Here is a 23,879-nt window from a genome sequence, read left to right as displayed (position 1 = left end):
ACCTTGCCTCTGGGGCCAGGCCTTAAGATCATAGAGGTGGTTTCCTCCCCTTTGTTTGCAACATGCAAATACAGTGTAACTCAACCACAACAGTCCTGTGCAAGGGTGGTTTGCTGCCCTGACAGTGCATTTCTTGGCTTAATCTTCATGCTGGCTGCCAGCTCACTTAACCAGGGGTAGGAGCCCACGGGGTGAAGCGTGCTAATCATTACGTGAGGCAACGGGGCACTGCCTCAGATGCCACCTCCAAAACATGGGCTGGTGGAACCCAGACAGCTTCATGGGGGAATGGGAGAGAGAAGGTCTGGCTGTCTAGACAAAACCAGTGAGCCATGACACTGTTTCAGGAAGCACAGAAGCAGAGCAGTGCTGGCTGTTTCCTATCATCAGCCTAGCACACCGCCTGGCTGGCCTAGCACAATTTCAAGTACAAAAGATGGGAAACAAAGTTCAGCAATCTGTTAATCAATGGCAGACAGTCCTGGCTGTTTTCATTCTCTCTACTGCCCATCTGTACACACAGGGCAACTCGTGGAGAAAGGCATCTTGCTCCTCGTGATATACAGATAGGATTTGTCTAAGGATGGGCATTGCTTCTATGCGTTCCAAGTAAGAAAAAAAAATATTGTCTGTTGCATAAAATATAAAACCTCATACAGTCCTGAATATCAATGTTATTCCAATTACTTAGCATAAGCGAGTCAGCATTTACTTTTCAAAATGCCATCCGAATTTCTTTTCCATAATATGATTCCTAAGAGGCAGGTAGTTTCGTATTTAGATTAGATATTCTGGACTGGCATACCTATTCTACTTCATCAGTATCATGAACCTTTAGCCCTGGGAGATAAGAAGGAACGCTCTATCAGTTCATTCAGAAAATAGGTATTGAATTCCAGGCCAGGCACAGGAATACTAACCAACAAGTCAGTCTTGCAGGTGAGGACGAATATGGTCTAGCATCATAAAATAATCTGGGACCGCTTTGACCTTGCTCTGTCCTCAGAAATGTAGGCTTTAGTCTCATTAAGGATTGGGGCTCTGGGGGCTACTGATGGCCCCTGAGGGTGAAAAGCCTGCAGAGGGCATCGTAAGAGGGCATCGTAAGAAAGGCGTGAGCATACATACCCTTCCCGGTGGGCCTCTCCTTTTTCCAACTCCTGAATGACCCCCAAGAGCACTTTGATGGTTTCTTGGCTTGAACTGATTAAGTTCTCCATCACCTGAAGCTGTGCTTTCAGATCGCCCACTTCCGTGTGAGGCACGATTTGTTGGCATTCTTCACCCGCAGCGGGCGCTGTCGGACGAGGCTGGCGTTCCTGCCCCGGCGGGGCCTGAGTCTGCAGGGACGCTTCACCACATTCGGGGGACAGGCACTGCCTCGGGGGCGAGCAGGCCAGGGCAGCGCCGGGCGGGGCCTGCAGCCCATTGGCCTGGGAGGCCTTCCTCGGCTCCTGGTCGGCCACGGGGCAGAGGGGCGGGCCCCCGCTCGAGGGGGCGGAGTTCGACAAGGCCAGCTCGGGGGCACCAGCGCCGGCGGCCGGCGCGGAAACGGTGGCCACCTCCGTCTCAAACACCATCCCGTGGGCCGATGCGGCGGGTTCCTCGGCGTCCGGGGTCGCGCGGTCGTGCTTTGCTTTCCCGTGCAGCTGGTAGTCGGGCTCTTGGGAGGGAGGCCGAGTGGAGTTCTGCAGAGGCGCATCTCGGCAGCGGTGCAGGTCGGGGGTTTTGCATGGCTCGGCGCAGTTGACCCCCGCGGGCTGGCCCAGCGCGTTCACGTGCCCATCGGAGTGGAAAACCAATGCCGCCGTCTTCCGAGCCCGGTCCGCGCCCCACTGCCGGGACTCCTCCCGGGGCCCTTCCTCACTCTTCTCTTTCGCATCAAGTACGCACCCACTGTTTTGACTTTTAAAGGCATCGGCGGCTGGGATGCCTTTGAGACTCCCTTTCTTGCGGTCCGGAGGGAAAGTCTGGTAACACTTCTTAAGGTCCGGCGAGGTCTGCACACCTGTGCTCTTGGTGACGTTGGGAATGGACCTCCGAGCGGGCACGGTCATGTACTTGCGGTGGGTGGCCCTGTAGGACGCCGGCTTGTCGCCCAGCTGTGCCGAGGAGAGCTGAGTGGCCCTCTGTTCGTTCTGCGCTTCGCAGATATCCTTAAACCGCACCTGCAGGGCTTTATTACGCTTCTTAATCTGCCGGTTGGGATCCAGGGCATATTTCATCTCCAGGGCCAGGCAGGCGGCAGGCTCCACTTCACTCGCCGAGGTCGTGAGTGCGCATTTGCTGGGTTCCTTACTGACCATGGTTCCTGCAGTCGGAGACAGCAACACACGTGTCAGCGGAACGGAAACACGCACGCGAACACAGGCGGCACCAACGTTTGACTACTGCCTGCTCCCTAATTATTTTTATTTATTTATTTATTTTTTTGCATTACGCGGGCCTCTCACCGCTGTGGCCTCTCCCGTTGCGGAGCACAGGCTCCGGACGCGCAGGCTCAGCGGCCACGGCTCACGGGCCCAGCCGCTCCGCGGCACGTGGGATCTTCCCGGACCGGGGCACGAACCCGCGTCCCCCGCATCGGCAGGCGCACTCTCAACCACTGCGCCACCGGGGAAGCCCTCCCTAATTATTTTTAAATAGGTGAGGTCGGCTTTTATGTTAAGGAGAATCAGACAGGCGGAGAATCGCTGGCAGGCACAGCTTGAAATGCTTCTCAGATATTAAAGCTCGCTTCCTTCTCCATGTGGGATACACTCATTTTTCTTTTGATAGTAAGGCATGTTTCCCTATTAGACAAACCTGTTTTACTATATTCATGAAGAAACCCGACGGCGCTGCCTCTTCTGCTTTGCAAATTGCCATTTCACACGCACATCTCCACTTCACAGGCAGATGGTTTTCCAAATGCAACTTACTTGGTTTGGGTTTTTATTACTTTTTTGAAGATGACGTGATTAATCTATTATTGGAATCCGAGAGGATTGCTATTTTTTCTTAAAGACTTCTTGGGGATTCTAGCTCCTGATCGGATAAATGTGGAGAGCCCTCCGATGAGGAGCTGAGCAAAATCTATTTATGGTAGCCATTCTGGATGCCATGGGATAGTGGGCCGTGCTGCTTTATGGTAAAAAGCATAAAGGAAAAAAAATCTCTGCAGTATGGCTTGCTTCTAATGGTTTAACAGTAGCCATAGAAAGGACATGGGTTTCCCTACATCTACAAAGTCTGTGTTAGCAACTCTTTTCTTTGATTCTGTGGAGAGCGGTATTTGAAAATACTGTTTTTTTTTTTTAAGAAATTATTCATTCTAAAATCAAGTTTTGTGTTTTGATCACAACCTCTGAAAATGAACACAATGGTGGTGGTTTCAGGATTTAAATCCTGAAAGAAAATAAAATCACAAGGCTTTATGGTAATCATGCAAATTCATCTTGGGCTGAATTATTAAATGCAACTAAAAAGATGCAGGTGGCCAATGATTGCTCTGGGGGAATACCAGTGGGTAAAATGCCTTCACTTTATTAGGCAGATTCACAGCTGTGTATTGCACATGGAAGAACTTTCTTGAGGGTTGAACTGAAAGCGAGAAAATATAGTTAAGTGTGCTGTTTGTGAATTAGCATTCACTTTTTTTCCCCTGTGTTCGAGAAGAAAACAGTCAGATGGGAGGAAGCCAGGCTGTACAGGGCACTGGCGTCCAAGCAAGGTGCACAGAGAGGCAAGGTCACTGACAGGAGCCGGTGAGAGGGGAACAAGAACAGGGTCAGGCCACCCTGTCCCTCCCAGAGCACTTCCGTGAAATGCTAGAGGCACTGCGGTCACGTGGCTGCCGCTCTGGGACCCAGTGGGTGTGTGGGCCCCCAGGAGCTCTGCTGATAGAGGAGGGCCACACCTAGTACCTTCAGTGCCACACGTCCCTTTTCAAGGAGGAAACGGGGGTTCAGAGAGGTTATGATACTTAGTCACCGTCACACAGCAAGTCAGACATACTGGCAGGATCCTGATCTACCTGACCCCCGAGTCCATGCTGTTTCCTGTCCGTCAGGTGTCCAGTGAACGGAGAGGCAGGACACTTCCCACACCTCTAGCTTAGGGACTTAGGATTGCAGGCTAACGGGAGTGGTGGTTCAGAGAAGGGGAAGAGAGGAGAAGCCAGAGCCCCTGTCTGAGAGTGAGTTAATGGAACCCCCCCCCCCCCCCCCCGCCGGAGTCTGGGGACTCCGTTAAGTTGACGTCTCATGCCAGCATGGCACTGGTGCAGCCCAGCACTTCACTAGTGTTACTGAACGGAAGGCTTAGAGAAAATGCAGTTACTTCATCAGTTCTGCCTTGAACAGTGAGCTGGGAATCATGTTCGAGGACATCACAAATAATCCCTGCAGAGTTTGGTTTCTGTCACACCGGGGTGTCCCAGCCTTGGCACTCCTGGCATGGCAGGCGAGGTAATTCTCTGTTGGGCGGGCTCTCCACAGTATAGAATGTTTATTAGCATCTTGGCTTCTCTCCACTAGGTAACAGTAGCACCTCCACCCCAAAGTGACAGCTGGAAGTGGCTCCAGACAAATGGCCCTGGTGGGGGGGCGCTAACCATCCCCAGTTGAGAACCACTGCATTAGACCTATAACCTTGGGTGGCCAGAGTGTGTCCTGAAGGCAAGGCTGGGGTAGAAAGCCACGCAAAAGACCGAAAAGGGATGGCAGTGTCCCACCTCCCCTGGGGCAGGGTGTCTGCCAGGTGCCAGCTCTGATGCTCCAGTCTGGAAAAGACCCAGCTCTGTGCTGAGCCAGCATCGAGGCAAGCCCTCATGCCATTGCAGCCTGTGTGTCCTCCGACAAAGGAATTAATCCGAAACAATCACGATCCGAGGGTAGCTTGGAGAAGGCAGAGAACAAGCCTTCTTTGGTCTTTGGTGCTCTACTGGGTACTGAGGATATTTGGAGACCTTTGTCATTTGAAACTCGAAAAACTAGGCAGTTTTGGAGAGAAGAAAAGGGAGAGGTACAGACTGAACTAGATTATGGGTGCTGGGGACAGAGCATGCCTGCTAAGGGTAGATAATATATATGGTTAAGAGACATTTACTTATTCCATGAGCTGAAAAAGGTACAACACAAGGGACCTCGTGTTGGGGAGAGTTTGGGGGGCTGGGATAATAAGGAAATGAAATCTTAACCCTCACTCTTATCTCATATTCATTCTTTAATGCCTTTGTTGTCCAGGTATGTCAGAATGTATTGTGCCATCTTTCTGCAGAAGACCTTCATACTAGGGAAAATTTGAAAGAGCATTGTTACAAAAAGCAATTTACAGTAATTTTTCAGCCTTTTCCCTGCCACGACAGAAAAATGTGTCTGAATAAGTTTGTTCTACTATGCTTTTCGTCATCACAATTTGCCAAGAACTGAACTGAAATAATTTTTTTACATCAGTCTGCTGGTTTGGAAAGATATTCTGAGTCTTGGACCCAATTATCAAACTAATAAAACAAATCAGAAGAATTAATTGCCAGTGGCAAAATAATAATAATAAAAAATTCCTAAGCACCTCTCTGTTTCACAGGGAGTTGCAAAGTATATAAAAATCATTTCCTTATTAGTAGAAATGATGGTGATAAGTAAGACTTTTTTATCAGTTTAGTTTGCTGTTGCTGAATTTTTTTTGAGTATAGTAATGAAGTCATCGTAACTTCACTGATAGTTAAGACACCCAGGAGTTTTGTCGATGACTTACTTTGCCTTCAGATGAGTTTATGAGCTCTGCTGATGACTGCATGATATTTTCTAAAGCTTCACAATGGAATTTTCCTGGACATTAAGAATCACTTTTATATTAAGTTGGGTACATCTTTCCGGGGTGTTCATTTACTGTTTATTGGGGGGATTGGGCTTGAAGTGATTACCATTAAGAAAATGATTTTGTTTGGAAGTAAGTTTGGGAATAGCGGAGGCAAACTATTATACATAGGATGGATAAACAAGGTCATTCCGCATAGCACAGGGAACTCTAGTCAATATTCTGTGATAAACCATATTGGAAAATTATACATATGTTATAACTGAGTCACTTCACTGGACAGAAGAAATTAACACAACATTGTAAATCAACTATACTTCCATAAAATTTTAAAAACAAAGAAAAAAATGATTGTGTCATAAAAGGACATTGGACATTCTCTAGAGGAGAGTCTGAGACACGTGGAACTTTCTGGCACACTCGTTTTTCATCGTTCCTTCATGCATTCGTTCATGTACACGTTACAGTGTAACCTCAACATTCAGTCCATATGTTCCCTGTTTCTGTGTCCTAACCATATGCCAGCACTGTCCTAGGCACTTCACTTGCATCTTCTCCTTGACTCTCATGACAGCCTCACAGGGGCGGTACTATTGTTATCCTCAAGCTGCAGATCGAGAAACTGAGGCACAAGAGTTTTTCGAAACCTGCTCAGAATCACACAGCCAGTGCATCCCTTTAAGTCCCACACGTTAAACAACTACCCCTGCCTGGGGAAATCTGTAACTGGAAGTGACCCATGATAAACCTCATAAAGAAAGCATCAAACAGCTGGAACTCACGTAAGCAATTTCCTTGGCCTGTTGCCACAAAGTATCTGGGTGCAGGTTTATGCAGAGAACCTCCAGGTAGGTCCCAGGAACGTACCAGGTCCTAGAGCACAGACTCAACAAGGGTTGCCTTGAATTTTGGATTGAGCATGACACCAAACTGGCATTTTCAACGATGGCTTTGCCTTGGCTGTGTCACCGCAGAGAACCGTGGACTCTTGGAGTTACTGTCTTGGCTCTAAAGCAGCAAGAGTTCAGAAAGTTTATTTTTCATAAGAAAATTGTGTTTTAGAATTCACTGGACTGTGCTGTCTTGAGGTGAAAATGGCAAGTCACGGTTGCGCCTGGCTAGCTCGGGGAGAGCTTGATGTCAAGGAGCTGTTTGGAATAGAAATGTCTTAATTACCCTCAAATTAAATTTCATAATCAAATATGAGTTGTAAATATATAAACCCTGTATTTTTAGATTAGTGGTGGAGAGTCATCTCTGGATGCTGCTTTAAATTAATAGCTTATATAAAGATGTTCGTTCCGGCTTAAAGGAGTGAACAATGGAAGCAACTAAACGCCTAACAATAGGTAAACAGTTAAGTAAGTTATGGTGTACATTCACTCAGTGAGGCCATTAAAATGATAATTATAAAGATTATTTAGGGCTTCCCTGGTGGCGCAGTGGTTAAGAATCCGCCTGCCAATGCAGGGGACAAGCGTTCAAGCCCTGGTCCGGGAAGATCCCACATGTTGCGGAGCAGCTAAGCCCGTGCGCCACAACTACTGAGCCTGTGCTCTAGAGCCTGCGAGCCACAACTACTGAGCCCACGCACCTAGAGCCCGCGCTCCGCCACAACAGAAGCCACCGCAATGAGAAGCCCGCGCACCTCAACGAAAGAGTAGCCCCCGCTCGCCGCAACTAGAGAAAGCCTGCGCACAGCAATGAAGACCCAGCACAGCCAAAAATTAATTAATTAATTGACTTTTTAAAAAAGATTATTTAGTATTGGAAGAAAATGCTTACGAAATAATGTTACGTGAAAGAAAGCAATCTACCAAATTGTACTGGAAGAACGTGAACAAAACTGGTCACCATTGTGGTGCTGAGATAGTCCTTTTGGGGAGGTTTATTTTCCCTTCTGTTTTCCAGTTTGGGTAGGGGGAGTTGCAGTGTCGTTACGTTGTTTGCCAATGAAAAAAGCACAGGGCAAAGTTAGTCCACACCTTAGGGGCAGCATGACAGGATCAGGCCTCTGGAAAGTAGAGACACTTGGATCAAAAGAAGAAAAACCTAGAAATGATTAGACTTGGGTACAAGCCGTCTCCCAAAGGTCATCTTTTATTGTTTTGAGGAAACCTTGGATAAAGAAAGAAAATGAATTTCAGAATCCTAACAGTGTGTGTGTGTGTGTGTGTGTGTGTGTGTGTGTGTGTATCTGCAGGGTGTAGACATCTACATACATGCCTCTGTATATAGGTGTGTGTGGACTAGCTGGGAGATCCAGGGAGCATTTAGTAGAAGATATATCCATATGTGCGAAAGCTCACTGTCGGCTGGAATTTGCCATCTGTTTTAGTTAGGAATCAAGCAGTTTTGACCTATAATCTGCAGTTACCATCTGAAGGAAACTTTGGGGGATTTCAGCACGAGAGAGAATCTCCACTGGGTTAGTTCTGTTCTTAGTGTCTGCAGGGACCTGAGAGGTTTCCGGTCTGGCCCTGAGCGGTGATATAAACGGCATAATGCAGTTGACCGACGGTGGGGACCGGGGAATGGGACGGCCTTGCTAAGACACCTCCCAGGGGCCCATCCGTCAGTGGAGGCAGCGAAACAGCAAGGCAAGCAACCCGATGCGTTTGGAAAAGGGACTGCGTGACATTATTGGCCGTTCTCGTTGCTTTCCCACTGTTGAGACACCTCGGTGTCGAAGATGCTGGCTGGGATTCAGGATGAATTGGGTCAGCACTTTATTCTGTATGCGGAGGGGATGCCTGGACATAAGGCTGCTCGGAGTGAGGAGAGGTGAAAGAGAATATCCCACACGCACCTTAACACGCTGCTTGCCAGAGGGAGAGGGAGGTGAGACAGAGCCTCACCCGTTAATGAATTCACCTGCCTTCCGAAATAGTTAACGTTAGGACCTGCTTTATAGGCACTGATTGATTCTTCCAAAACGGGCGCCCTCCTCTCCTCAGGGCAGAGCTAACTGCTATAGATTTTGGACTGTGTCTTAGTTAGATTCATTATCCAGTTTAATTTCCTTTAATACACCGGAATGATATTTTCCCAGACATTTCTTGCCTTCTTCAGAGGTCACTGATTAAGAGGGCTGAAATGGGATAAAAAAATGAATGCCAACACCCCCCCTGAGATTGAGCCCTGTGGGGAGGCTGCTCCTGTCTCAGCCTCCAACGCGGTGGCCCAAGTCACGCCCCACTCCCTGGATTTATGGACTATTGCGGTGAGGCCTCCATCATTAAAAAGTGAGGACCATCCAGTCGGGAGCAGGGCAAAGGGCACTCAGGGAGCTTCACTGCAGGTCTTGGGCAGAAGAAACAGCATGGCAGGCGGGGCCCCGACTCATGTATGTCTTTGATTTCAGGAAACCCATTGTAAAACCTACTGAAAACCTTTGCTCAGTAACTTCAGCCACGCAACATAAATAGATTCTCACTGGCCTGTTTCTAATGCGTGGGAACAGAGGGAGTGAACCATCCCTTTCCTACAGGATGCTTGGGTTTGGTGTTGAGGTTTTAGAAGAACCAGAAGATGCCCATTGGATCAGACTTTCCTCTTCATTTGTGTTTCACTGTTTACTTAGTTCTTCGACGTTCAGCTTATACTGACATTAACCTTTGTTCATCCTCTGTCCAAATAGAATCTAAATTACTAGAAATGAATTAGCAAAAGTTTATGATGGTGGCAAAAACCAACTGGAAAAAATACCTCCTCCAAATGAGATGTTACATCACTGTAAGAAATATTATGTGACACAGTTAGCTTTGCTAACTAACAGTGTCCAAAAAGAATTCGGTAAACCTGGTTCCAGTAGCTCACCAAAATCTTGTGTAAGACCAGTCAGAAGAACTGATTTCCCAGCTCCTCTTCTCTCCCCCATCGGTACGACAGTTACAGAAAATGTTAACTATTAGGGCTTTAGTCTTGAGCGTAGCTTATGAGCGCATTTAGATTACTGTAGCAAATGGCTCACCTACTCTTTTCCCTGATGGTTCCAAGTAATTAAGCAACCATCAGCTGGTAGTTTGGGGCCCAACCCCAAGAGGCTGGAATTCGTAGGATGCAAACGAGGCGGCTTCCCTTTCTTGGACTATTTATGGGAATCTCTTTGAGAACGTGTGCATATACTGGGATGGGCTTTGGGCTTGTTTTGCCTTATTGATGAACTGTGGTGAATCCATACTTTTTTTTTTTTTTTTAAACTAAATGTCATGTTTTGACTCATGATATATCTGAAGCTAAAATTAGAACAGTAATTTCCCCAAGAAATAACTGTCAAAAGAGTATGTTTTCCCTGCCGCTTCTACCAGCTGTGAATCTCAGGAGACCATCATGGAACCACCCCGGCAGGGTTTCTGCTTGGAGGTTACCATTCACTACAATTGAAATCAATCAGAGTCGAAGATGTAACCCATCTCTCTGGCAAGGCCATGGGAGTGTCCATCTGTTACCATCAAAACGGATCCCCTGTGTATGTTTCGTTTGTAGTGTGTCTGCCGTGTTTCCACGGTCTGGCCAAATTGCTGTAGACTTAGCAAGGTCTTGGGTGTACTGCAGCGGTAGCAAAGCCAAGAAAGAAAGGGAGAAATGAGCATTTCTTGTCATGGGCTTCTGTTTATAAGTGGATGGCAAAATGTAGAGAAACAACCGCCCAGGTCAGAATCCTAACAAAAAGCCAGTCAGAGTCAGGGTGTGTGGTCTTCCCACGTACGGCTCATTTTTTATCAGCTGGGGTCCAGGGTGGAAAGGTTGCTTGGTCTGAACACCTGAGTCTTTCCTTTGATTCTTGGGCTAAAAATGATGCAGGGATTATTTAATCTGAGAGGACCAAAAGGACATGAATTAAGACCCCTTTCCTTTCCTTCCACTGCAGCCGATGGACAGTGAGGGGAACCTCAGAAGTGGTTCATTACCCGCAAGGGCGGTGTCGTCAGTGTAGACCAAACCTAGGCTCGGCAGGGAGAGAGCGTACACTCTCACCGAGGACAGGGAAACGGAGGGAACATTGCTAGTAGCAAGTGATAGCTCCCAACTGCAGGTGCGCTAAGGGTGAACGTTCAGTGTTCAGGACCCAAAGTGTCATTGTTAGGGGTGGGAGATGAAAAAGAGAAAACTGAAAGTGCCTGTGTGTCACATACTTTAGCATCCAAATAGCTGTCACATTTTATTCCTTAATATAAATTGGACTTCTCATTGATCCTGGTGGGATTTTCTACTCTGCCAGGCCAGTTGGTTTGTTAATTCCTTCCTTGACTAACAGCTGTTGTGAACTTCTGTCTCCTCCGTGCATAACAATATGTAGCTACTTAAAAAAATGCGAAGCTGCACCCCTGCCCCACATGAAAAGCTCAGTAGCGTCTCTGTGTCCTCCTGGGGGGAGGACTGGCATAGGGCAGTGGCCTGAGACCTTGGTGGTCTGTCTTCAACCAAGGAACAACGCGTACTGTGCTCGCCTCAGCCGAGCATGGAGCAAAGGCGCCCGGTGTTAAATTCAGGCCTCAACTTGTCTTACCGCGGGGAGGCGGGGGGCGGGGGGGGGGGGTGTCGAGATCCCAGCCCATCCATCATCGTCAGCTAGTGTGAGTCTCCGAGTCCTTTTATTCTGAGGGTGCCTTAACGGCTGCTGACACTGCTCTGCCTCACTGACTCCCCAGTTTCATGCCCCCATCCCAGCCATCACCAGGTCCCACTGGTTTTTGTTTCTCCTTCCTCTTGCTTCACCCGTTGATTTCTTCCGTCGTGTTCCCACCGTTCCCACCTTGACCCCTTGGTGTTTTTACATCCCCTGCCCTCAGCTCTGTGTCCCTCCATCCTGCGTGTCCTCTTAGCCCAGGCTTCAGGTGCAAACATCTCTCCTCTCGGTGGGTCCCTACCTGAGTCGCAGTCTGGTAGTGCTTCCGAAAAGCGATTTCTTAAGGGCCCTCTGTAATCTTTCCCATCCTGCTCATCTCCCTGGACCCCTCATGGGTACTCACAAACGCTGTCTGTTCAAGGTACGTCAGTTCCCGTGCTGTCTCTAGAATACACCCTGGTCACTCCCTCCTTTGTGTCTTTGCTTCCGGTGGTTCATGTTCTGGGGCTGTGCCCCACCCTCCTTTTTAATGGTCCGGGTCTAGCCTTGCCTCTTCTCTGGCTGCTCCAGTCTTCATGGCTGCTGCCATTGACTCAGTGAACGGCGCCTGCACGTGGAGGGTGACGTGTGCTGGGCACCCAGGGAATCGAGCAACGGTCCTCGGCAAATGTGCAGCCCAGCGTGGGAAACACACTCCTCTGTGGATGGCAGCGGCCCACTGTGCTTAGGACCATCGTGGCGTCAGGAAGAAGAAAGAGCTGAGAGAGGGCTCCCTGGGAGACATGGAGAAGTTGGCCTAAAGCCTGAGTCACTTTTCTTTGATGTGCCAGTTCTCTCTTCTTACACGTATATAAGTGTTTGTAGACTGGGTTCCGCTGAGCATCTCCTCTCTCTCGAACTCAATCAGCCTTTGATCCTTGCTAATTAGTTCAAGAATATAATGATATACATCCCAGGATCCTCACAGCAGGCCCTTACCCATGACATTTTAAGAAGGTGTAGACTGGGTTCTCAGTATTACCGGCTTCCATGGGGTCTTTCTGCATAACCTGGATTCTCAGATCTGGTGGACACGGCTGTGTTCTGCAACCTGGGTAGGGATCGGATGAGTGGAAGGGAATGGGACTGAGTTTCATTAGTTTGAGTAAAACCACGTCCACAGATTTTTATCTTCTGAACCTTGGCGTTACTATCTTGAGTTTGGTTGTTACACGGTATTACTTTTAATTTTTTTTTTTTTTTTTGTGGTACGCGGGCCGCTCACTGTTGTGGCCTCTCCCGTCGCGGAGCACAGGCTCCGGACGCGCAGGCTCAGCGGCCATGGCTCACGGGCCCAGACGCTCTGTGGCATGTGGGATCTTCCCGGACCGGGGCTCGAACCCGCGTCCCCTGCATCGGCAGGCGGACTCTCCACCGCTGCGCCGCCAGGGAAGCCCTACTTTAAAACATTGTTTTCTGTGCAGGTGGAGGGAAACAAGATGACACGCACACTCATAAAAATGCGTAGATGGTTCAGAAGTGGTGTGTGTGTGTTATATAATCATAAAGTGCATTGGGGCCCTTACAGCATATTTGGTACATGGTAAATGTGACCAGCAGGCTTGTTCTTACACTGCTGGGCTTTCTCCTTGGGAGTGGGATGTGGTCATGGCAGAATAAATTAAGAATTTAATTCAAAAATCTCAATAGCTTGGGATAACATAAACACGTTAGAGAGCGTGGAATCGGTGTAATCTCAGCCTTCTAATTCGACTCTAAATTTTGCTATAGAGGAGGAACCCCTGACCTTTCGGCGGGGGGCCGTTGGGAATCCATAGAGGGTTGGGAATAGCACCTTTGAATTGGAGTTACTTCAGAGCATGTGTGTTTTGGCCCAAAGGTGTTGGATGAAATAAACAGCTTTTCATTTTTCCTTACTTTGAAATGAGAACATAAAGTATAAAATTGCACTCAACAAGTAAAATCAGTAGTTAGAAGTATAATTCTATGCTACTGTTTGTGATGAACCCGGGAAGGAAGGAAAAGGGAAATGGGGAAATAAAATGAGAGGGAGAATGTGAGGGGAACGGTGAATGCTGGAACCGCACGGACAGATGCAGGAGAGGAAGGGGAGGTGCCTAGGGAAGCCAGTCCAGGCAGAGGGCGTTACATCCTGAGTGCTGTTAACTGGGGATGGAGGCACAGATCGTTCTGGTGGACCAGAGCCACTACTGTCAGCTTTCCACTGCTCTGTATCAGGCAGCTGCAGCAACCCTTGTCCTCCTGTCCAGAATGGAGCTGGACAGTTCCTCCCAGGGCAAAACAAAAATCAAGGCAAGGACAGGTAACTGAGGCAGGACCATCATACAGTTTCACATTTTATGAAGCACCCAACACACAATGAACACAGTGTTAAACTGAATGAATAATCACATTTTAAGTTGACGTTTCTGTGTGCTGCTTCTGCCTTTTAATCTCTCTGGCACTTTGCTGGAACTGATGCTCTCTTCCTTCGCAAGGATTGTGGTAAAGGGAGAGAGAACAGAGGGGTTAGACCGTGGAGGTTCAAGAAGTTAGCGTCGTCGTGCATAAGCAGTACTGCTGATCTTGAAATGATTCTCTGCGCCCATCAGAATCCTAAAATTACTGTTTTAAAGGAAAACATAAGTCTTCCTAAAACCTCAAACGATCCCTCTATACTTGGCTTTCTTGAAACTTTGGAGGAGAGCACAGCATCGAAGAAGTGGTACCTTTGTTGTTGTTGTTTTTAAAGACAGCCCTTCTGGCCACATAGGGGAAAAGAATCTGAAGGGAGGCTGTGCTGAGCCCAGAGGAAGCAGGAAAACACGCATCTTCCTCAAGGCCTCCATCCTTGGGCCTGACTCTCTAGAATACATGTATTGGTCCCCAGCCCAGTCCGGGTAGTCGGAGTTTCTGGGGAAACTGGTGACAGGGTGGCCGAGATCATTTTCATAATGCATGTAAGATGAAGAACACCAGTCTCCATGTTTTGTTTCGTTCCCTTCATTTTCTTGTATTTCTTGCTGTATCCCTGAAGCTTGGAGCTACATGTGACACATAAAAGGTACCCATAAGTATTTACCGAATGAAGGGATGAATGAGAGATGTCTCGGGGAGCAAGCAGAGCCCCGTCCCCCCTTCTAGTTTTTCTAGAATGAACCTGGGACTCAGCCAAGGGTTGCTGATCACCAAACAGAGCCCGGGTCGAGGCCAGCAGGGTGGGCTTTCCATGGCTCTGTTCATGGAGCAGCAGTGAGCATGGATTCCCCTTCCACAGAGAGGGACAGTTAGTGACCTGTCATTGTCATCATTTAAAATACAGGTCTTTGGGCTTCCCTGGTGGCACAGCGGTTGAGAGTCCGCCTGCCGATGCAGGGGACGCGGGTTCGTGCCCCGGTCTGGGAAGATCCCACATGCCGCAGAGTGGCTGGTCCCGTGAGCCGTGGCCGCTGAGCCTGCGCATCCGGAGCCTGTGCTCCGCAACGGGAGAGGCCACAACAGTGAGAGGCTCGCGTACTGCAAAAAAAAAAAAAGTATACAGTTGGACTTCCCTGGTGGCGCAGTGGTTAACAATCCACCTGCCAATGCAGGGGACATGGGTTCGAGCCCTGGTCCGGGAAGATCCCCCATGCCACAGAGCAGCTAAGCCCGTGCGCAACAATTACTGAGCCTGCGCTCTAGAGCCCGCGAGCCACAACTACTGAAGCCCGCATGCCTAGATCCCATGCTCCGCAACAAGAGAAGCTACTGCATTGAGAAGCCTGTGCACTGCAACGAAGAGTAGCCCCCACTCGCCGCAACTAGAGAAAGCCCTCACGCAGCAATGAAGACCCAATGCAGCCAAAAATAAGTAAGTAAAAAATATATATATATATATACAGTTGTCCTAGGTTTTTACTTGAAAATGGGGCATGCCAGTGGTCATTTTCACATAATCTTTAGATCTAGAGTTAGAATTGATGTGATGCTTTGATGTAAATAGAATTTAAATGGTCACGAGGAATGAATTGAGAGCCAGGGGCCCTGGATTCCAGTCCATTCTCTACCACTCACCAGAGCTTCCCCTGCCCAGCAAGAGCAGGTGATGTTTTCATAGACCCAGTGTTGCAACCATGTGATAAATTCCATTGTTTAGCCTAACCCTGGGGGATTTTTGCCACACTAGCAAATCTGATAGAAACAATAAATAAAGCAAGAGACATACTTAGAGGAGAGTAAATAGTATACATGGAGACAAACAGAAATAGCAAAAACGAAACAAGAATGGAAAATACTTCTGTGAAGCCACTGAACTAACAATTACTTTGAAAACAGACAGACAGTAAATACTTGAGAAAAGCAGTTATCATGGGGTTCTTCAATGGCCTGAGAAGTCAAATGAAAAATATGGTTTAAAAATGAGCAACTTATCTTTTTAAAAATTTTTAAAATTTCAAACTCTCCACGCTTGCACGTGGTATGAACTTTTCTTGGGAGTGATTCCTCGGCACACTTCTGCAAGCTAGGGGAGTCTTAAGTGCATGACTGATGGGGAACTAGTTGACTAGTTGTTTGTGCCATGCAGTTTCAACAAGGAAAAAAGAAACAAACAAAAAACCCCAAGTCTTTATGAGCCACTCTGGTATTGATGAGAAAAGAAGTGCTACGTTGATGGGTCTGGCACAAAAACCGATGGAGTGGACGTGTCATTACGTCACATTGAGAGGTGGGGTCAAGGCTAAGAGACCAGATGTCTGCCGGTGGTCTTGGGTTGACCCAGTGAACTCTCCGGTATTTTGGTAAAGTGAAAATTCCTTTCAACCCCAAAATGTCAGCATTTGGGGTAAAAGAACATTTAATCTCTTGGATTGAGGCGACAGAGTCATCATCTGTCCTGTTCTTCTCCCTTGTTGCTTTCACTCTAACACTAGGTCACTAAACTTAAACACATTCTTTCTTTCTTTACTCTTTAAAATTTATTTATTTATTTATCTATATATTTTTGGCTGCGTTGGGTCTTCGTTGCTGCATGTACGTTTTCTCTAGTTGCGGTGAGCGGGGGCTACCCTTCATTGCGGTGCCTTCTCTTGTTGCGGAGCATGGACTCTAGGCGTAAGGGCTTCAGTCGTTGTGGCACGCGGGCTCGGTAGTTGTGGCTTGTGGCTCTAGAGCACGGGCTCAGTATTTGTGTGTGGGCTCAGTCATTATGGCTCATGGGCTCAGTAGTTGCGGCTCGTGGCTCTAGAGCGTGGGCTCAGTAGTTGTGGCGTGTGGCTCTAGAGTGCAGGCTCGGTAGTTGTGGCTCACAGGCTCAGTAGTTGTAGCACGCGGGCTCAGTAGTTGTGGCTCGTGGCTCTAGAATGCAGGCTCAGTAGTTGTGGCTCGTGGCTCTAGAGTGCAGGCTCGGTAGTTGTGGTGCGTGGGCTCAGTAGTTGTGGCTTGTGAGCTCAGTAGTTGTGGCTTGTGGCTGTAGAGCGCAGGCTCAGTATTTGTGGCTTGCAGGCTCAGTAGTTGTGGCTTGCAGCTCTAGAGAGCAGGCTCAGTAGCTGTGGCATGCGGGCTGCGGAGTTGTGGCTTGTGGCTTTAGAGCGCAGGCTCAGTAGTTGTGGCTCGTGGCTCTAGAGCGCAGGCTCAGCAGTTGTGGTGCACGGGCTCAATAGTTGTAGCTCGCAGGCTCCAGAGTGCAGGTTCAGTAGTTGTGGCGCATGGGCTCAGTAGTTGTGGCTCGGAGGCTCAGTAGTTGTGGCACACAGGCTTAGTTGCTCTGTGGCATATGGGATCCTCCTGGATCAGGGCTCGAACCCATGTCCCCTGCCTTGGCAGGTGGCTTCTTAACCACTGAGCCACCAGGGAGAGCCCACATTCTTTCTTTAAAAACTCAGCTTCTACTCATGTGAACTTTTACCAAAGGAAACTCGATAAGGTTGAGTTTCAGGGTGGAAAACCCCAGACCTTTGATCCTCTTTTCTTCCTGATCACTGTGTGGCCCAGATGTAAAGATTGTCCATTTCCAGAAGCTGTCTTCATTGTTAGCAACTTCTCACAAGACTTCCTTTTAATTCCTACTTCAAAACAACTTGAAATGGAAGAAAAAAAAATTTTTGTCCCATCTGGAGTCTGTGAATTTCTAGCAAGATCACTGACTAGGTTTATTGTTAATAGCCTCATTAAATATTCATGAAGCACCTGTTATTTGATAGGGCTATTCTTAGTCCTTTAAGAATTTCTCTGTGTTGAGGATCCTTTGGTCCAGTTTTCTTCTCTTTGAGAGTGTATCTCATGGACATTCTAAGAAGTCAGAAATGATGAAGAACTTATCTTTTATAATAATATTTCCAGTTGGAAACTCAAGTTCAAATTTCTAATAGTAATCGTATCATTCCCCCCAAATCTGCTGGCTCCCTGGCTTCTCTGTTTCCATTGATTCCCCGACCATCCTGTCTGCCTGGGTTAGTAGCATCTTTAATGCCTTCTTCGTGTTGCCATGTCATAAAGATTTGCTGCCGGGGATGTCTCTCTCCCAGCCACCCCCTTATATACCATATTCCCACTGTCACCAGTCACCTTTGCTACCAGTTAATTCTCACCTGTCACCCCCTCTCAGCCGGTCTCCAGCTGTCAAGACTTAATCTTCTGGAAGTGTATGTGATTGTTCAAAACACTCAGTGGTTACCCATCGCCAGTGAACATAGGACCTTTCTTTCCTGCCTGTTCCTCTGTTAACTGACTTCAGATTGCTTCTTCACTCTCTGACCTTCACCCCGAGACCTTTGCCCAGTGTCACTTCTTACCCTTCCCACACAAGTCTCTTGCTCTGAGTACGCGGCAGCTGTGCTTAAGCTGCAGAATTTGTGTGTACGGGGCCAGTCTCAGCCCTCGTCTCAGCCAGGACATTACGCTTTCCTGCCTGGGAACCTTCAAAGCACACCGCTGGTCCTCTCCTGATCCTACCTCCTACCTCCTCTCGCCCTCCTGGCCTTGAACTTCTTGAGGACCTCTCACTCATCTTGCAACACCTCACACATTGCCATGGCCACTGTTGCTACTGTCGGGTACATTTCCACAAACCAGCCTTCCTTTCTGGGCCTAGCCACCTGTGTATCAATCTACTTTCCAGTGCTTTCCCATTATCAAGTCCAGGTTTACTAGTTCCAAGACATTTCCAAGGATGCTAAAGTCACTTACTACAAAAGCAAGCAGTTTCCAGGGAGCAAAAATGCAGATCATATGAGGTGTTCTGAGTCTAACTACTAAGTACACACAGAAAAACTACAGAGATAGGCAATTGACAAACACTGGATACTTCCTAGGGAACAACCGCTATGGAGCGACCCACATCACTGGTGGAATGACCTAGAAACACAAACAAAGATTGTTCAGTTTCATTATCGTCGACAGGGAGATACTGAACCTCCAGGGTGATTTCTTAACTGAGCAGCTGAAACGAGGCCCCCAGACCATCAGCCTCCTTTTCCTGCCCTTTTCTCTCTGGAGTCTTGGTGAGGCGAGAGAGTAACTTTTATTTGCAGGGCTGCTTGTAATATTTCTGTCATCCCAAATCTTCCTTCTCATGTCTTTCATATGCTGTAGTTTACTGCATTTCATTTTATGCCCGAGGCTAGATTATTAAGGATTGAATTGGAATTTTCCATAGTAACTGCGATATAAACTTTGACCAGCCTTTTGCTATGCTGTTGTGATTTTTCAAAAAGTTTCTTCACCCGTGTCGTGGCCATAATGGAGTAACTGGGGTGAAGGTTCAGTGTGTAAACGTGAGTCTCTTTCCTCCTTTTTTGCTCCTGTTCCTAATAGCAAGATGACAGGGTAACGAGAGCTTGTCTGTGGATGTACAATACTTTCTGAATAATCAGTTCAATACTCTACGGAAGCAATATTTGCAATGATATATTTGAAGACTGTCCTTTCCAAATTCCTTGGAAATATGATGTTAGCCAAAAGGTTTATAATTTAGAAACCTAAGTCTTTCTTGTCCTTAATATCTGCTTTTCTGTAGTTGAGTTAATTTTCTTTCTCTCCCAACTAGAGCTGGGAATATGTACTCAGCAGAAAGACACAGAGCCGTCAGGTTAAAGTGTTTCGTTTTTATTTACATCAGCGATTTGTCGCTTGATAATTAATATCTTTGTCTGCCTTAGAGCCCCTCAACTCATTCACTGTGGTGTGAACGATGTCTCAAGTACATGTGACTCAGACTGAATGTCATGGTGGCTTATGGTGATATTGCTGTACACCTACCCCTGTGGTAGAGGGCGTGTCTGAAAGAGTTTATATCAGGAATTGAATTTGGAACCCGGAAATGTCTCCAAGTTATGTTTTTTGTCAATCTGAGAGGTAAGATTCTTGGGTGCTTGGAGACACTTCAGGGCCTCTGGACCTGAAACAGATACATTATCATACACGGTCCAAAGGTTCAAACCTGTAATTTGTATGGCTTACTGTTTAATACTAAACAGCCTCTTCATACGAATCCCAGCAGGGTCCCCACAATGTGGCACTAAATCTCTGTGTTCTGTCCTTAATACATAAGAAAAACAAACTTTAAATATACACTGATTAAAAGTTAGAAGGTTTTTCTACATTTGTATTATAGGTTAGCCCAAATATTAAAGACTTATCCAAATGTTGGTATGCAAATACCCTGGTAATAAAAGTGTTGTCATATCAATCACACTAAATTTTGCTTTAAAGTATTGAAGTCACTCCATAATGAAATATTAAAGGCAAATATGTGAGGAGACTAAAAAGAAACTGCTTCATAAATTATGTCAGCTCATTTCGTTGGCTGGGGAATGCAGGGCTCAGGGTAAGAGGTTGCTAAGGGAATTGGTGATGAAGGAACTGTTTAAAATAACAATGCCAGTTTTGTCTGGGGCATCACCATGACCTCATAGTCCCTAAATGACCACAGTCTGCCTTAAATAGGCAGGCATAATTGGTGTGGTTCCCCGAGCTTCTGATTGGTTAAAGCAGCCGCCTTGCTGTGCACCTACTCAGGTGTCCGGTGGGCTGGTCCTGATGACCGGGGTCACTGCCTCCCTAAATTGACGCTGGTCCGTAGGACTCTGCCACTTTTCAGTGTAGCCGTGATTTCTTTATCATGGAGAAGCAGCCTGTCCCCGACATAAGTCATCTGCTTCTCATACAAGAGTTCAGTTGTTGTAGCTCTAAATGAGACAGCCATGGGTGAGAGCAGACAAGAGAATACAAATGTGGAGCTAAGTGAACACATCTGTCCAACTGCTCTGCTGGATTCAACTCTTCATTCTGAGAATTGTTTTTATTTTCTGGCTTCTTATTTCCTTGTGCAGGAATCTTCCCCGTAGACCAGTGCCTTTCACGCCCAAGTCTTTTCCTTAATTTACTTATTTACTTAAGTTGTTTTTTTCTCTACAGAGGGAGAACTGAAAGAAATACCCTACATGTGGGGAAAACAAATGTGGCAGAACAGAGAAGCCCCCAAAGTCAAGAGACTAAGAGAGTACACCCAACTTTGCCTAGGCTTTCAAAAGCTTTCCAGCTTTGGCCTGATTAACCTACGTCATCACCAGTGGCTGGGCGTCTCAGTAGGATAATCGGCCTGAGTTAAGTAAAAGCTAACGCCTTAATCACAATAATAAACTATAGTAAATTGAAAGGTAACCTCTGCTTTTCAAGGGCACCCATCTTTAAGTAGAGGCCTCTCCTTTAGCTAAGAAATTAAACGGAATCGTCCTATCTTTAAGGAAATGATGAATTTCGTGAAGTGAAGAAAAGCTCAAACTCTCTGTAGCTAACATAATTTATGCAAAATCATGCAATTAGTGATAGCTGTGCTAGACATTTTTTTTCCTCCAAATGCTCCTGTAATAAAACCATCATGAGTAGCAGTGCCATCTAATGTAAGTAGTAAACATAGATAGTGATTATTAATATCTGGTGAGGCATGCAGATGGCAGGACTTCCATTTTTCCTTTGAGCTGACGGCACGTTTGCTAATCATTCTGGCAAAAAAATAAAATGGCAAAGATGAATATGAACTTTTCTTTGAAAAGTAACATTCAACAGGATATGGATGCAATAAATAGCACACGATGTGAATCGTAAAACCCGGCACTTTCCGCCTCTGCAAAGTGAAATGAGGGTTATACTTTCTGCTGGATCCGTAGCGTAAGCTTAATGAGGTTAAAGCGTTTTCATACGTGTACCACGCGTCAGGAATGGCCCAGGTCAGGTGATTTGGGTGGTAGTTTTCAGTCAAATCCCCAGTCCGGTAACCTTGACATTCCCGCCTCCCCCCCGCCCCCCACCTTCCCCGGCAAATGGTAAGGGAACCTCCTGGTTAGTGCTCGTGCAAGGGAAAACCTCCAAACGCGCTGGCCTGGACCCTCCTAGTCTGAGCTGTAGTCCTGTGAAATGATCGCGTGGGTTCCCAGCCAAGGCAGGGCTGGCCCAAAGTTCCTTCCCTCTCTTGGCCACTTCACCTCGGGATGCTTCTGCAGAATTTAAGCGCCGAAGCCGACAAGGTCAAATTAAACGACTTCACTGCTGCTCATTGGTTCAGCGCCCGACCGGGCGTCCAGCCCTCCGGCACAGACCTGCAGCAGGAGAGGGGTCAGGGCCCCGCTCTGTAGATGAGCCAAACGCACCCGGTCCTCCCCGATTTACACCAGATGCGCCTCTCCTCCCCCACTCCTGGCATCCCTTTATCGCTAGCTCCATCTCCCTGTGGCATATTTTGGGCTAGGAGAATGCTGAGGTCATGGGGACAGGCTCTTGATCCTGACGATGGAGATGCCGGCCGGGAGCCCTGAGCATGAACCAGCAAGACGCAGGCTCTCGCTCTTGACTTTGGGCTCCAGGCGCTGCCCCGGCCCCGGGCCGGCCCGCGGGCTCACTCCTCCCTCCTGCCCTGGTTCGCCAGCAAGCGGGCTTAGCTCGGTCTGCAGCCCTGGTTGGCTTCCCACGCCTGTCCCGGTCTGACTCGTGAAGCCGAGCCCCCGGAAGACCCGCGGGCGCCGACTCCGGCCCGCAGCCCCGGGAAGGTGCCCACCCGAGCGAGCCCTGGCGCCACGGGAGGAGACGGGCGTTTCACGTGGGCTTCGCTCTGCCCACGCCTCTCCATCGCGGCCGGCGCCAGGGCCCCTCCGCTCGGACTTACGCCCCCGAAGTTAATCAGCCGTACTTGCCAGTTCGCTTTAGTTTGGAAAAGACTTAAAAACCTCGAAATCTGCCGGGGCCACGGCCGCCCCCGGAGCCCCCCAGTTCCGCCTGGCTCGGGCTGTCGGGCGCTCACGAGGCTGTGGCGTTTGTCTAGAACCGACATCGCATACACGCAGCCCTGCTCCTCCCCGGCCGTCGCCAAAGTTGCCTGACGCCCCTCGGCGACCCGGCCAAGCCAGATGCAGTTGCGTAACCTCCCCCGCCGCCCCCGTCCGCCGCCCGCCGCCGGCTTCGCTCCCGGCTGCACCGGCGCGTCCCGGCTCCGGCAGCCGCCGAATCCCCGGCGAAGCCCGTTCGGGGGCGAGTGCGAGCTCTCGAGCCGGGCTCGGCGCCCGTCCCGGCGGTGCTCTGCCCGCGGCCAAGTGCAGCGGGCGCCGGGGCGCGGGAAGAGGGCGCGTGGGGCTCCGCTTACCTTCGGCTGCTTACAGATAAGTCGAGGTCGGTGCAGCGCCGGGCTCGGGCATGTCTCACCGCGGACCCGGGCAAGCCTGGCGCGGCACGCAGCACTCAGGACAGGGCATCCGCGGCGAGGCTCGCCGGGCTCGCGCGGAGGAAGGCTCGGCTCCGGAGACTTGGCCGGCTGCGCGCCCGCCGCCCGCCCCCTCCACGGCCGCCGGCCCGGCCCGCCCGGCCCGGCCGGCCCCCGCGCCGCAGCTCGCGTCCCTCCGGCCCGGCTCAGCGACGCGCGCGGGGAGGCAGCGGCTTGGCCGGCTCCGGGGATGCCCGCGCGCTCGCTGGCTCGCGGCGCGGCGGAGGCAGCCACAGCCACCAGGCTCCGTGCTCCTCCGATGTCCTCATTTACTGCGATTGTCTCCGGCGAGATCTCGGAGCAGAGGCCGGGAGGCGGGGGCGGAGACGGGGAGGGAGCGGGAGGGAAGTCCTTGCCGCCGCCCCCGGGTCCCAGCTACTCCGCCGAGCCCGGCGGCCGGAGGACAGGGCGCCGGAGCCGCGCGCCCGCCGCCTGTGCGCCCGGCTGGCAGTGAGGCGGGCGGAGCCCGGGGCCCCGCGGGGCGGGAGCCGGGGCGGCGCGGGGCCGGGCCGGGCCGCGTGCGTGGGGTGGGGGGACCGCAGGGAGCGGAGCGGGTGGGAGTGCAGGAGCCCCCGCCCGCCGGCGCCCGAGCCCGGGGAGGAGGTGGAAGCAGCCGCCGGCGGCTGCCGCCTGCGCGCCGGGCTCTACCGCGGCGCGTCCTCGGGGTTTCTGGGCTGCAGGCGGCGCTGCGCGGCCCGGGAACTTGTTGAGCCTACCCTGGAGCTGGAGCCGCCTCCGGAGCAGCTGGAGGGCGGGGCCCCCTAGGTTTTTACCGGGAGA

The 23,879-nt window shown here is 49.4% G+C and overlaps 2 protein-coding genes across 4 annotated transcripts in view; one reads left to right on the top strand and one right to left on the bottom strand.

Moving 5' to 3' along the window:
• The window catches only part of INSYN2A (inhibitory synaptic factor 2A), a 57,240-nt gene extending 34,165 nt beyond the window's left edge, over window positions 1–23,075 (bottom strand). The window contains exons 1-2 of one of the 2 annotated variants that reach the window (XM_067024327.1): window positions 22,997–23,075; window positions 1,129–2,311 (exon numbers count right to left, since the gene is read on the bottom strand). In XM_067024327.1, the coding sequence (XP_066880428.1) occupies window positions 1,129–2,306 (1,178 nt within the window). In that variant the 5' untranslated portion in view covers window positions 2,307–2,311; window positions 22,997–23,075. Of the gene's footprint in view, window positions 1–1,128; window positions 2,312–22,982 lie in introns of both variants that reach the window. The other variant, XM_059053857.2, reaches the window with a different exon arrangement.
• The window catches only part of DOCK1 (dedicator of cytokinesis 1), a 504,544-nt gene that overhangs the window by 232,312 nt on the left and 248,353 nt on the right, over window positions 1–23,879 (top strand). The gene's annotated exons all lie outside the window — the stretch shown is intronic.

The sequence above is a fragment of the Kogia breviceps genome, chromosome 2, assembly GCF_026419965.1.
Source record: "Kogia breviceps isolate mKogBre1 chromosome 2, mKogBre1 haplotype 1, whole genome shotgun sequence".
Classification (NCBI taxonomy): Eukaryota; Metazoa; Chordata; class Mammalia; order Artiodactyla; family Physeteridae; genus Kogia; species Kogia breviceps.
This window is presented reverse-complemented; position numbering and strand designations above follow the sequence as displayed.